This window comes from Sander lucioperca, chromosome 9 (assembly GCF_008315115.2).
Source record: "Sander lucioperca isolate FBNREF2018 chromosome 9, SLUC_FBN_1.2, whole genome shotgun sequence".
NCBI lineage: Eukaryota > Metazoa > Chordata > Actinopteri > Perciformes > Percidae > Sander > Sander lucioperca.
This window is the reverse complement of record NC_050181.1, coordinates 1,308,626-1,323,898: the sequence shown is the minus strand read 5'-3', so window position 1 is coordinate 1,323,898 and position 15,273 is coordinate 1,308,626. Positions and strand designations below refer to the sequence as shown.

The 15,273-nt window shown below is 39.6% G+C and overlaps 2 protein-coding genes across 2 annotated transcripts in view; one reads left to right on the top strand and one right to left on the bottom strand.

Moving 5' to 3' along the window:
* astn1 (astrotactin 1) overlaps positions 1–15,273 on the bottom strand; it is a 522,070-nt gene that overhangs the window by 46,244 nt on the left and 460,553 nt on the right. The gene's annotated exons all lie outside the window — the stretch shown is intronic.
* The window catches only part of pappa2 (pappalysin 2), a 92,213-nt gene that overhangs the window by 42,873 nt on the left and 34,067 nt on the right, over positions 1–15,273 (top strand). Inside the window, exons 14-20 of the mRNA XM_031287689.2 lie at positions 5,002–5,198; positions 8,055–8,168; positions 10,453–10,588; positions 10,734–10,908; positions 11,793–11,858; positions 11,946–12,042; positions 13,113–13,290. Coding sequence (XP_031143549.1) covers positions 5,002–5,198; positions 8,055–8,168; positions 10,453–10,588; positions 10,734–10,908; positions 11,793–11,858; positions 11,946–12,042; positions 13,113–13,290 — 963 coding nt within the window. The remainder of the gene's footprint in view (positions 1–5,001; positions 5,199–8,054; positions 8,169–10,452; positions 10,589–10,733; positions 10,909–11,792; positions 11,859–11,945; positions 12,043–13,112; positions 13,291–15,273) is intronic.

Here is a 15,273-nt window from a genome sequence, read left to right as displayed (position 1 = left end):
CCATAGTTATAGTAAGTGATTGGAGGCCACCTTGTAGTTCTGACCGCCAGAATCAAATCATTCAGGGGGGGAGGGGGTAATTATTTCTAGTCTTTTTTCTTGACAAGAAGCTTAGAATTAGGAAAAAGCAGCTGTGGTTTGGTGAGGTTTGGGCAAGAATGCATGATTTGTTCTTAGAATTAACAAACAAAGATTTATGGTACGACATGACACATTAAGAAAGAGTTGATTTGTGGTGCAGTGAGTCATGTGGCTGCCAGAAAACATCTTGGTGAGTGTTCAAGATGTTACTGAAAACAGATTCACCTGTTGAGGCTCTTAAAGTCTGACCCACAAGTTCTATTTCATGTTATGTTTTTGTTCTAGGTCTACGTTTTTCACTCCATGTCAGAATCACTGCCATGTACTGATCTACAGACCATCCTGGTGTAAATTCTTTGCAAGTTTTCACCTATGAGACCAAGGCCAAATGTTGCTCTTTCAACCCTGGGCCAGGTGGTTAAAAAGGCAGTAAAATGTACCAAAAATATGCATAACATGGCAAAAGACAAACAAAGAAGCCACAGTGCCCCCATATTCTGTGATTCCACCACAGGACAACGATACTTTGTGTCTGCACTAGTCTGAAGCGTGCACACAGGCCACAACAGAAGCTTCACAACACAACATAGTGGGGAGTTTACCCAAAACACTCCATTGTAAGCAGAAGGTCGAAGACTGCCTCAGTCAAACATGTGTTTTTTGACCTTGACATACAAAAAGTGCAATATGTTAAAGTAAAGCCAGACAGAGAGCACCGAGAACACGAACATCATGCATAGTTTAATTGTCATAACTACAGGGGCACTTGGAGAGCGCAGACCTCCGTCAAGGGCATGCCATATCTCGCAATGTTAAAGGACAATTCCGGCGCAAAATTAACCTAGGGGTTAATAACACATGGGTACCGAGTCGACCGTTCTCTGTGATATGTTTTCATGCTAATCGAATGTGACCAGTTTTAGCGCAAACCGTAGCTTATAATAAGTAAAAAGAAATCGCAATTTCTATACAAGGCTCAAAATAGCACCACACTTCCACGGTAGCATAATGAGGGTCCCTACATGTAAACCGAAGCATTGAGAACTTTGTAAGTGTACAGACACTTTATTACAAAGATAGATTATAAAAACAGTACCGTTTGGTATACAGGCAGGTGCTATCTTGGGAAAACAGTCATGACCAGTCGAACGACGAATGCCGTGTAACTAGTAACCAGTAACATAGCTCAAGCACGGCGTTCGTCGTGCTACTGGTCATGACTACATGAAAACATATCCCAGAGGACGGTCGACTCTGTACCCATGTGTTATTAACCCCTAGGTTCATTTTGCGCCGGAATTGTCCTTTAACAAAAGTGAAAAAATCATTTATGTATCCATCCCGTGATTTGGATCCGCTCCAATATTTGGGGAAATTATGGGTATTCCTTGGCCCATGCTACACTCGTCCACCAAGTTTCATGGAAATTGGGCGAGAAGTTTTTCCGTCATCGAAAACCTAACCTCCCTTGGTGGTGGTAATTAGCTGTTCACTCATGTATACTTGGTTACACACACTTACATTATTCTCTGGCACACACTGAATATTGCTTATATAGTGACACCTCTCCTAATAACCTCATTCAAATCGCAGGCCTGTCATGTCTGATGTGTCTCCAAGTGTCTCTGTTTCTCTTGAAAGACTTGAGAGCAGGCATTAGCCACAATGACACGAGAAATTAGCTCTACTGTTACTGTGGTATGTGGCGGTCCTCCACAGCCTTAAAAATCCCCCTCTGTGCAATGGAATGTTGGCCCCAAATGCTCCTCGGTCATCAGAAGCTAATTCGAATAAGTATGGCTTTTCTAATAACCAACTTTTTGACGATTTCATAAATATTTCATAATATCGCTAAGAAGATGTGACAGGTGAGCTGAGATATAGACAGTATGTTAGTTGCTTCCTTTTTAGGCCATGTATTATTTCCACTAGCAGTTGGATGGTAGTTATTCATGTGTTGTGTAATGCTTTTGTGTTACGAGAGCCTGTTACATGGCTAACATTTCCATCATCCAGTCAATTTATTTGTCAGGGGGAAACAAGCAGAGACCCCCCACCCCTCTCCCGCCAGGGCTAGCCATGTCGTGACTGAAGCTATTACATCTCGTTTTACAATAAAATACATCATGACTAGGAAGGAAAACAATTTGGCAAAAACAGGTTTTTACAAATTGCAACACTTAAAATCAGTTATTCAGTTATACTTCTTAGTCATAGACAGAATATTTGTTTGGGTTTTCTTGCCACATTTGCTTGACCCAGTTAACTCTATGCCAAATTGTTTTGCTCTTGCTTTGTTGTGTTTATAGAGTTTACTAAAGTTCTGCAGTAATCACACCAACTACTTTTATAGTGATCTCGTCACAGACAAGCCATGGACAAGTTGTTAAATAAGTTTTATTTTTATAGATTCTATGATTTATTTTGTAACTGCCTGATTAAATAAAGGTTAAATTGCACAATATGATTACAGCATGCAGATCTTGAATAAAAAACAGATGGTCTTAATAGTTAAGTCAAAGATTGTCAAGCCGTCCTCTTTTTTGTGAGCCTTGATAAATACACAGACTTGGAATTTAAAAAATAGATAATTATTTTCACAGGTGCTTTCAAAGCAGGAGTGGGGTGTTTGGTGTGTTCACTTAGAATAGTATTGCCAAATGAACTCAGGGTGAAAATAGTCATTGAATTGTCTAGGCATAATTTGCCTTCTATCAGGAACTAATTGAAGCCAATTGTGAAGCACTGACTCTCTGACACAGCTTTGTCTAACTTCTGCAGCTGTCCAGACGTTAATGAGGCCAAACTTCTGAAGTGTCTTGATTTTTCCCCGTCCTTTTTATAAATAGCTGCCACATTACAAGCTGTTCAGCTCATGCTGTCCACTCTTTTTGTGATACACGGCTGTCGCACATTATGTCAGTAACCTTACTTTATTGCACATATATTCATTGCTCATAGCTTACGTGCAACTGTGTTATGGGTTAAGTTCAATAGCGTTTGTTTTTCTCCTGCTATAATTCAAATATCATCAATTACCTCCTTAGGCTACTAAAGTCTACAATTCCTCAGAAAAACTACAGGATGTGCTGGTTAAGGAGAAGCACATTCCATTAACATTTTTCTTTTTACCTTTTACCAAAATCAGCACCTTAGGGCATTTTAATGGCACTTCACTCAAGAATCAGACTAAGAATCTTGCTGCTAGATAATGTCAAACAAAATAAAGCCGAAAGTACGTGAAAGTTCATTCCTTTTGTTTTACCTTTGGCTGTACGTTCAATTCCCTTTGTATCTTGCACTAAGCGCATCATTCTGCATGGCTTTCTCACTCTTAAAACAGCAAAAACAAAAGTTTATTTCATAGAGAGAGATAATATCTCCTAATTAGGAGTTAACTTTAAGAAATTATCTCCTAAGTAGGAGAAACTATCTCCTTATTAGGAGATGACACGTTATTATGGATCCCACGTAACTGGTTGGGGTTAGGCATTGACCTCCAGTGGTTAAGGTTAGGATAGCTAATTGGTCAGGGGATAGGACCTGAAAAAATTGGGTTATGTTACCTAGCGTAAGCATGGATGCCTGGCCACTGGTAGTGTGTGAATGCTATGGGCCTTGCCTCAAAGTTGCGTGGGTTCCATAATAACGTGGAGATGACATCTCTTACGTAGGAGACACTGTCTCTTAAGTAGGAGATAGTAGCTCTTAAATAGGATATAGTATCTCCTAGTAGGAGATAAACTTAGGTTTTGGCCAACAATACCTGCAATTGTTTTTCCACCTTGCCTTTCAGGGCTTCCATAGTCCAGTGATGACAAAATACCCACGTCATTTAAATAGCAAATGCACCTGTGCCCATCTTTGCGCCCATGGGCGTGCTGGTCTTACAGGGAGGTGTGTTCAGGTGAATTCTTGGCGTATTGCTATCTTAAGGCAGCGGGAAGTGATCGCGCCATTGACCAACAAAAACCTGGTCTAAAGTCAATAAAGCAGCATTTCATTGTTATTTTAACAGCAAATTAGTAAAATGCGCCTAGGCTTATGCACAGCACGTGCACACTATGCTTGTCACACACACACACAGGGACCCGCAGCAGCACACACACATGCAAAAGATTACAAATAAAAATATTACGGTGCAAATCCGCCATCGTAATAGCAATGCGCCAAGGTACAAACGCGCCTGGCTTTTAAAAGGAATGGGAGATGACACTCTGATTAGTTTATTGCATGTTACGCCCAAAACACACCTATGAATTAATTAAGACACAAAGTACAACCCTTTTGAACTACGCGCCCAGCGCACAGACCCTTTTTAGGAATTTATTGACTTTGTGTTATTTTCACCTGGCTTAATGTTATTACATGTTTGAGAGCTGATGAAAGTGGAGTTGATAAAAAAAACTAAATGTTAAATGTATTAGCAGACACAATACTAGTTTGCTAATACCTTCTTGTCTGTATCTGTTTTGTACTAGACTTCGAAGAACTACTGATCATTGCTCTGACAGTTTTTTTGTTGTTACTTGGTGACTTATAGATACCCATGGCCCATTGAGGTGCCTTTGGGATTAAACTAACTGGCCAAGCCACATATTAGGTTCTCTTACTGCCTATTAACCTTACAAAATTATTGTGATCTTCAACAATTGATTGAAGTCAACGTTCATTTTTTTTTACCATAATTTACAGTCTGTTGACAGCACAGAGAGTCAGATATGGTTGAGTTGATGTGACTAACATTAAAAGTGGCCAATGAAAATACAAACTAGATTTGCTCAGATTTGGTTCACTGACAAATGGATTTGGATGGGAGTCGAACAGTGGGGGATGAGTGTATACCCTGCCAGATTAGGAAACCAGGCTAAATATCCTTTCATAAATCCTCCTGTCTCATTCTCCTCTCCATCTCTCAAGGTGAACCTAGTCAGTGTTATGTTTTTGACGGAGACGGCGTGTGTGAGGAGTTTGAGCGGGGCTCCAGCGTTCAAGACTGTGGTTACTTCACACCTTTGGGCTACACAGACCAGTGGGCATCCATCGCCACTGCTTCTCACCAGGACCCCAACCACTGTCCCGCCCATGCTGCCACTGGGGAGCCATCACTTACCAAGGTATGAAGTATGAACCACAGGGCACATAAAAGACTTCCAGATGACAATAAACTCCCCGTGGATGCCACTGTGGAAATCCTCAACTCTGGGGCAACAATGTTAGCAGCAGCTGGCTGCATTTCTAAACAACTTGAAAGATGTATTCATCTCTGTACTATTTTGGTCAGGGTAGGACAGTAGGCTTGAACTTTTGGCCACAGTCTGGCCCAATTTATTAATCCTTGTGTTGACTTCGGGTCACATTGGCCCGCTTTAAATTTTTGTTTTATATCAGAAAATATTGGAAGAAATATAGGAATAAAGCGCTGAAAATGTGTAGAAGAAAAAAAGGCGTCAGAAAAAAAAGTGTTTTTTTCAAGGTTGAAGGGAAGACAACACAAGGGTTAACGCTCCTGCTCGCGGCCGACAGCAAATCTTGACCAACCAGCTAAATCCTCATAGAGGGTAATATCCAGAACATGAAGGAGATGGACCATTGAAAAGTTCTTACTTTATTTTCTACCAACACAGCAAGTTACTTTACATCGGTAATGGTGCACTTATTTGTCCATGACGATATCTAACTAAAAGTCTGTCTGCCCTTCAATTTTCTCGACACCCGTTCATCTGACCAATTTCACACATGGCGGGTGTATTGTTGCTGAGCACCCAAGGAAGTGCAGTGTCAAGTGAGCTCTTGAAATCTGCAGAGCATATCCCTTAGCTAACTTTTAGGGCCCTATTTTAACGATCTAAGCGCACGGCGTGAAGTGCATGGCGCAGGTTAAAATAACAATGAAATGCTGCTTTATTGACTTTAGACCAGGTTTTTGTTGGTCAATACCGCAATCACTTCCCGCTGCCTCAAGATAGCAATACGCCAAGAATTCACTTGAACACACCTCCCTGTAAGACCAGCACGCCCATGGGCGCAAAGATGGGCACAGGTGCATTTGCTATTTAAACTAAAATAGAAAAGACACTTGCGTTGGGCTTTGTGCCGCGCTGCGTCGGGTGCAAGATAGGCCCTCAGTGTCTCTCTCTCTCTCTCTCTCTCTCTCTCTCTCTCTCTCTCTCTCTCTCTCTCTCTCTCTAACCTTTGCACTCTTTTTCTAACTCATATTCTTTCTATCTCTCTATTGCTCTCCTGCCTCTCACTTCCCCTTTGCATCATATTCTAACATTCTGAATGAGAAGAGCCTTGTTCTTGCACATTCAAGACAAATACATGTAAAAAAAAAAAGAATCTAAAATTATTTCTGAAGCTAAGCAGCGACTGAAGGACAGGCCTGAAAAGGAAGGGCTTGGCAAACAACTTTGGGGGACATTTTGGCAAAACTTTGTATGACAGCACAGCAACTTTGAATACTTTGAACAGCTCCCTCATTCTTTTTACTATTTAAGAACAAAATACGTCAATCATATTCCAGCACTGACATCTCCCCTAACATTTCTGCAATCACACAAAACCCTTTAGATCCATCATCGCTTCCAAATGATGTCACAGTTTTAGAAATGTGTTCTTCTCAGCTGGACAAAAACAACATGATTTAAGCCACTTTTATCAAGGGAGGATTGTTGGTGTCAGACACACTGGTTCCAGCATGTCAGAACTGGCAAACCTCCCAGGACTTTTAAATGCTACAGTATCCGTATGAGGAAAGGTGGAATAAACAAAACAAATCAAAGTGTCATGAATAAAGTCAGCATGGCCTGCATCAAATGCTTCACTATCAGAAGAGAATTTGGGCTCTTCTCAAGGCACATAATAGTCCAATAGAAATTATGAAATAAGACCTGCAATTCAGATTTTATGAACCTTCCATCGTTCCACCATAACAAGGTCTAATGGGAAAAACATTAGAGGTTTCACAGTATGCTGTATATGTATATATTGTATTGACAATAAGCGTGGTATTTAAAAATATAATATTAATATCATGTTACAAATACACATTAAAATCATGTAAACAACTGCTGTTCTCGCTTTGTCTCCCTCCCTCAACGCCTCACACATTGGATTTTTTTGTTTATCAGGTCATCCGGTTCAGGTTACCTTTTCACTATCGGAGATGTCGTATACGACATCGAAGTACTTTATTTACTATTTTAAGAACATCTCCAGAAGGCTTTAAATTGCCTATCTACTACCGTAGCTTTCCAACAAGGGCTCCACTGCGATCATATTCCTGTCAGAGGCTTTGTAATCCAGCATGGAACAGCAGTGCTTTTTGGAGACTTTATAAAACTAATAAATCCAACAATGAATGTCTTTAGTGGTTATTTATCCATTTGTCCGTATTGAAAGGAGTTGTTGATGTAGTAGCTAACCGTTAGCTGAAGCCTTACGGAGGGCAAGATATATCCCATGATGCATTAAGTCAAGTCTGTGGACGAATCAGAGGCTGTGTTTCTGACTAGGCATATGTGCCTAAAAGTGATGATCTTAGAGGCCACGCGCAGTGAAATAACATGACATTGACCCCATCCTAGTATCAGTAGATCTGTGCTGTTTGGGCAGCAACCGGAATAATAAGAGGAATAGTGTGAGTGTAATGAATGTGTAGATTGTCCTTTGCTTAACAAAGTTAAAGATGAATTCTGATAGTATTGTTGTTGTTTTTCAAATGTTCTATAGATATTGCAATAATATCGTTATTATTTTGGCCACGATAATCGTGTAGTGAAAATCTGATATTGTGACAGCCCTACATGAAGTACTTGTCACATTAAAAGGTCCGATAAGGACAGGCTACCTTTTGGACAGTAAAACAAGATCAGTTAAAATTACATTTAATATTATGGAAGCAAAACAAGATTATCTATATTTATTTATTATATAATAGGCATTGTGTATTTCTCTTGTTCTGTGTGAAGCTCTGCAGGTACCAGCACCTGGAGGCGAGCGAGAAACTGCCCACAGACGCCTGGTTCCCTTGCACAGCCCAGTCCGACACAAATAATGACCTGGAACATTCATTTTGGCTGAAGGTACGTGTGTGTGTGTGTGTGTGTGTGTGTGTGTGTGTGTGTGTGTGTGTGTGTGTGTGTGTGTGTTTGCACTTACTGTTACTTATCTGTTTTCCCCACCACTGAATGGCTGTGGGTGGCTTCTCTGTCTTCAACAGCTCCCATCACTTTCCAATACTTTTTACACAGTCTGCTGCTTTAAACCTCCACACACGCACACATTCCTCAAGTTCTATCATTGCATTTTTTTGTACTTTAATTACTCATTTTTCAGGACAACTGTGAATTATGGGTACTAATGATCTGTAGATGATTACCAAATCATGACTAACCCTCTACTTATTCTTTATTTACTTTTGTGCATTTTGTGATTTTTTTTTTTTTACCGACTGCATACTAATCATCAAAATCTTTCAATAATGACCATTATCAGTTGACTAATAGGGGAAGATTAAGTGTTATATAATTAACTCATCATTCATAATTAAATGCTTAAAAGGTTCATGAGTTATTAAAATACTGGCATCTGAAGGAATAATAGTAATTTTGTAGTAAAAAGATCATTATAAATACATAAATTTTAATTTATGACGGCCCCAAAAATGCAGAGCAACAAATAACTGAATTACCTATGATGTTCTAGTCACTCAAAATGATTCGCCAGCATTACGTATCATTAACTAATTGTTTATTTGTGAATTAAAAGTAACGTTTAGAATGAATGACAATTGATGTTGGCAGAGAATTACAATAGCTGCTGCTGCTAAGATGATTCAAATGCCTATTTGCCCTGCTTATCTTTGCAGCACCAATATTCACTTGTGCTTCAGATGTCCTGGTTTGTGTAGTGTACTGTATTTGGACCTGACTTTCCATTCCAGACCTGTGTCTGGTTCTCATATTTAGTCATTTTGTATTATTGACTCTTTCAACAATCAACCTTGCAGGTCCAGACTAAGCGTAGGCTAGCTGTTGATTTGAGTGATAGCTTCAAAACATTATCCGTCATTCTCTAGATTTTTGGTCCTTTGCAGTCATGAGTCTGCCTCTTTCCTTCCTTGCACATATTCATTCATTTTTATTTCTCTGTCATCATTTCCACTTCTTTGTTGAATGACTCATCTTTCCATCCCCTGCTGCCTTTATGGACACCCTCTTTATCAGGCACATCTCTGCAACCTCTCTGGAAGGCCGCCTTCTCCCTATAGACTCTTTCACCGTCTCAAAAGCCTCATGATAACACCCATAACTGCCAGCTCTCCCTGAAACACATCTTTTTCCGTTAAGTGCTCTTTCTATCTCTAAAAGGCCTCCCTCGTCTTACATATTAAATCTCACTTTATCTGAAAAGCATTCCTCAGCCATCCTATCATATCCATTTCTGCCAGCTCTCTGAAAGGCGTCCGTCTCATTCAACAGTTCTACTTCTATCTTTGGAAGCCCTTCATCATTATCTAAAAGTGATACTCCAAAATCCATTTTTTTGAGTGTGAAACACTTACAGTCTGTAAGCTAAACAGGTGGCTGTGAAAAGTTGAAACACAGAGACCAGTGTCAACTTGGAATTATGGCAGTTACATTGGATTTTTAGTCGTAACGCAATTACGTACCTGCCCTGCAGCATAATGCACAGGCATGTGCACTGGTTAGGACGTGCTACATAACCCACTTCTGCTCTTCCTGTGGTCACTAAGACAGATCTACATTAGGCTTCTTTTTTAATCTTTTTTTATTTGTGTGGAATTCCTAATTTGTAATGCCCAATTCTTGTCACTTCTAACTTCTGGCGAGGACATGACATGTGCTACTACCATGACAAATGGCATTATCCAACGCTTTTCACCTGCCACTGGGAGCTTCACAAGAGCTTTACACAATCCTCCCAGTTCCACCGCTCACTGTGCAGGCGACTGGCAACCAGAAGAAGTCGCTAGTACATCGACAAGTACAAGCAGCAAGAACCCTAAGTTCCAATCGATTAACCATCGTGTTGATTGCAAAGCACAACCAAGCTGGGCCAGGAATCAAACCGTTCCTGCGGCTACCATAGTTTTCTCTATTTACTGTTCGACAATTTGATCACAAGCTAGAAGTGTAATGCAAGAATGAAGACATTTTAACTACCACTTTAACCCCACATCGATGGGTGCACGTATGAATCAACAATGACCAACATACTATTCTCACAGTAGGACTTTTAGTTTCAGTTAGGACTTTTTCAGTAATGTTATTTCATAGCATCACCATCTATATCTTTTTTGGTTTTGTTTCTTTGAAATTATTGCTGCTTTTATTATTGATCCAGGTGGGATTTGTCCATCCTGGAGTGGCCGCCTCTGTGATGGTGTACCTGGCTTCAGATGGGTCGTGGTCTGGAGAGCAGTGTCAGAGGACAGCCACCATCCTTCTGTCTGATACTACTGGCAAGAACCACTCACTAGGTACTTTTTGTATCGATTTCTATGTATTTGATTGTTTTTAGAGTATGATAATGCTGTATGATAAAGACAAACCACGGAATGGACATCAAAGTATAAACAAAGGTTAGAAGCTAAAGGACAACTTGAAACCCTTTTATCTACCTAGGCACATATGACCTCTCCTGCCATCGGAACCCGTTGGTGGTGAATGTGACCCATGACCTCTCTCGACCCTTCTTCATCACGGCCTCTGTTATTCTCCTCTTCTCCTCCCCCTTTGTGGCAGTGGGGAGTGTGGCCCTGAGGACCTCCTGCCACTTCAGCACCTTCGCCCTGACCGGGTGCGCATCAGAGGGTGGGCTCTCCCACAACTACCTACTTAACACACACACACACGCATGCTTTCACACGCACGACATGCCCGTAACGGTTTCATACAGTGCTTAAAAAAGGGACCATTTGAACACATCTCATAATATTATTATACACAGATATTGAATGGAAAACATTTTAATTTTAATGAAAGTTAAAAACATAAAGCAATATATAAAATAAATATTATAAAAGCAATATGTCAAGTGTTTGGAAGTTTGACACATTGGTTATGTGAAAATAAAAACGGAACTGTTCACTGGTACCTTTTTTTAGAATAGTAATTTTAGAATCCATTCTGAAACTTAAAAAAAAGTACTCCACCGATTTAGCATTGCACTCCTACTGTATACAATTGTCGGACTCAAGATGGACAGTTTAAAAAACAAGGATGAAAGTTGATGCAGCAGAACCGGCGATGTCGTCTTTTTTAATCCACACATTATTTTTTCCTCAACTGACATCATTTGAGTAAAAGCATTTATCAAACGTTACGCAGCTCCTTTTAGACCGACAAAAGGCTTAATACATTTTGATGTGTGAAATCGGTGGAGTTCCCCTTTAACGTAGCGTACACTTTAGTAGGAAAGAAGCACAATCTCAATCGGAAAAAGATCATTTGCAGTGTTTTTTTTTTTAAACGCAAACATGTATGAACAATGAATGTTCATTCTTGGCATTTTTTAATTGACAGCCTCCCAAAACCTTGGAGTTTTCCTTTAATTTGATAGAATTTGATTTCCCAGAAATAGTGATTGTTTAGGCCTGCTAGTTGCTTGCTCTGTCTCTCCCTGCCTCTCATCCTTCTCCTTCTACTTCTCCCTCTCCCATCCTCCCTCCTTGCTGGAAATAGCTGTTTGCGGCAGCCGTGTCAAATGAACAGCTGCAGTCCTCCCCAGTTAGAGCACGCCTCTGTCAGGTAGGCCCTCTGGAATCAAACACTTAACAATCAGCGAGCTGAAACAACAAACAAAAGAACTATCTATATATCAGTGTGTCTCTATAGGTGTACAGGAGGAGGGGAGTCCTCTCACTGCTCTGTTCAGTGTCACCGTGGTTTCAGTATCACTGTCCTCAACAGCAGGGGAACCCTTCCCCACCAGGTACACTGAATATTGCATCATGTGTTGCACTGTTGAAATACCATTTTACAATGTACTTTCAATGTTAAGTTATTGCCTGGTTATCCATATACAAAAGTATATTATGCAAGAAATAGTTGGGTGGGTGTTGACATTTAACAGAGATGTAAGAGGGACAACACCAAGGTCTCAGGAGAAAGACATTGACAGACAAACAGTAGGGCTTTCAGTGTTTCAAATTCTAGAGTAGTCCTACAATAATATGTTCCACTATTTGTATTCTTTTACTCACTCAAAATGTGTGGTTGCATCCTCATTTGCTTCCAAAACCTGGGGTAACTTAATTACACTATGGATGAATGATGAGGGAAACCAAACAGATTTAATGTCTCAGTTTAACAGATGTCACTGAATGTCATAACCCCAACCGTCAGACACCGCCCACCAAGAGTCTGGGTCTGCCGAGGTTTCTTCCTAAAAGGGAGTTTTTCCTCGCCACTGTCGCAATAGCCACTGCTAATGCTTGCTCTTGGGGGAACTATTGGAATTGTTGGGGCTTTGTAAATTATAGAGTGTGGTCTAGACCTACTCTATCTGTAAAGTGTCTTGAGATAACTCTTGTTATGATTTGATACTATAAATAAAATTGAATTGAATTGAATTGAATTGAATGTCAAAGGAAAAGCCCAATGAATTGTCTACAGAATTCAGACAGAATGTTAGGAATCATATACGTAAAGGTATAACCTCTAAAAGATGTGAAATAGGGCACAAATCAACAAAAGGTTGATGCAAAGGCTTGAATATTGTAATGAGAATCAGCAAGGACCTCCCCATACCTAATTAGATTCAGTGTTAAGGTCCTGCCTCCATATCATATGCAATTCTTTGGATCAGTTTTACTTTTTGTTGAGTTATTTTGTGGTTACATTTTTAATAGTAAACTACAAAGAAAATTTGATTGACACTTTTAGTGATATTGTATATAATTAGTAAGATGTTTCAAAAGACAGGCGGTCTCTCACTATTATTACAGTGTCTTTCTTGCTTTGTTTCTTTCATTCTTTCTTTCTTTCATTCATTCATTCAAGAGAGAAACACATTTGGAGTGTTTCCATGGTTCGTGGGATCACGTAGTTAGCTGCCAGCCTGTAGATTGCGGCCTGCCAGATCAGTCTCATGTCTACCACGCCATATTCAGTTGCCCCTGGGGAACCACCTTTGGCAAACAATGTTCCTTCACCTGTGGATCACCAGCTATACTACAAGGTAAGTCATAGATTTGTCTATTCTGCTCTACTCTAGTCCAGTCTATTCTTTTCCAGTCTATTAGTTCCAGTCCAGTCTTGTGTATTGTTAGTATAGTCTTTGTTAAACAGCAATGGATGAAGAACAAACAACTGTAAAATACATTGTCACACTTGGTCACACTTACTGTACATGTGCATTACATTTACATTTGGAATACCAACACTATCAGGCTAACCATGCAAAGACAAACCTATTTTTCAAAAATTTCCCAAATTTTTTTTTGCCTCAAGATTATGATACTGGTATTACCTCCGCCAAAGAGGTTATGTTTTCGGCTCGGTTTGTCCATTTGTTGGTTTGTTTACTGAAAAACTACGAAACTTTGATAGAAGGGTGTAGCATGGGCCAAGGAAGAACCCATTACTTTTTGGAGCGGATCCGAATCATGTGTGATACACACATTATTTTTCACTTTCGTTAACATTGTGAGATAGGGCATTTGTGCTGCATTCATGTGGTTTCGGAATAATCGTAAGAAAATAGTTCCGGATCCTATTTTTTTTTTTTTTTTTTTTTTTTGACAAATGTTTTTATTGATTTTTCAATTAGAATACAAAGACACAAAACAGAGCAGAACAAGGCACATCAATAAGTACAAATAGGCATTTGCGGATATTCTAAATGTAGAGATGTTAGTGGTATGCTTATCTGTTATGGTAACACCCTGACTCCCATCATGGCGTTTAAGGAAAAGAAAAAAAAAATAAAATAAAATAATAATAATAATTCTAAGGAGTGACAAACGTGTACATGCACAGATGGACATAAAAAATAAATAAATAAATGTTTAGAGACAGTAGACTACAAAGCCGCAATGAAACCCCCCCCCCCTCCAGAAATTGCATAAATGAACCCCAAATCTTAACAAAGGTGTTATATTTCCCTTTAACAACATATGTAAGCTTCTCTAGGGCAAGGCATTGCAGTAGCCCTTCAATCCAGCTTTGCTTGCTTGGTCTGTGAACCGATTTCCATGACAGGGCAATTTTATGTTTAGCTTCAAGGAGACAAAATATAACCATCTGTTTCCTGCTATTGCTTAGTGTACAGCTAGCTGGGAAACATCCAAAAATACAAAGTTTGGGACACAATGGAAGTTGTTCATTAATAAACATAGATACAATTGCAATTATCTCTTTCCAAAATTCTTGAATGAGGGTGCATTCCCAGAGGCTCCGGATCATATTTCATGGCTCACCTGATCCGTTTCCTTTGACACTCGTTATCATGCAAATACTGGAAACAGCTATCAACGGGTTGTTTAAATGCTCTGAGCAATAAAATACAACACATCTTTTTTTTAACATCTATGCTGTTTCCACATTACGACTTAAAGCTCATGAACACACCAAAGTCGGAAGAACAACTTCCCAACGCGGGAAATGGGACCATCCGATGAGCACGTGAATGCAGAATTGGCCTTGGTGGAGGTCTGTGCTTTCCAAGTGCCATTCTAGTTACTTATTGGCTGCTGTTTCCAGTGAGATAAACCAAGTTTCAATGAGTTTTAATCAAACGGATCATTTACAATTTGAAGAACCTCATTTGACGAACACACTTCTTCAGTTTCTCCCAATTATTCACATTACTGAATGATAATGTGGCCAACATTTCTCTATAAAATAATACCTTTCAATTAATAACTAATTTCCTTTGCTGCTACAACCCACCTTCTGCCAGTTACAACTCAGTCTAGTGAATAGACAAACCACAGCAAGATGCTTCCACTAGTTACAGTCCATAAAATGAAATGGACATTAAACCTTAATTTTACACAATTACGTATTAAAATTGGAGGCCTGTTTTTTTTACAGGGCGAATCCTGTTACAGTTAGAGACAGTGTTTAAAACAAATTAGTTTAAAAAACAGCTAAGACAAGGGGAACTAATCTACAGTGTTGCAATAAAATCACAGTGGAAATGCCATTTACTAAATCACAA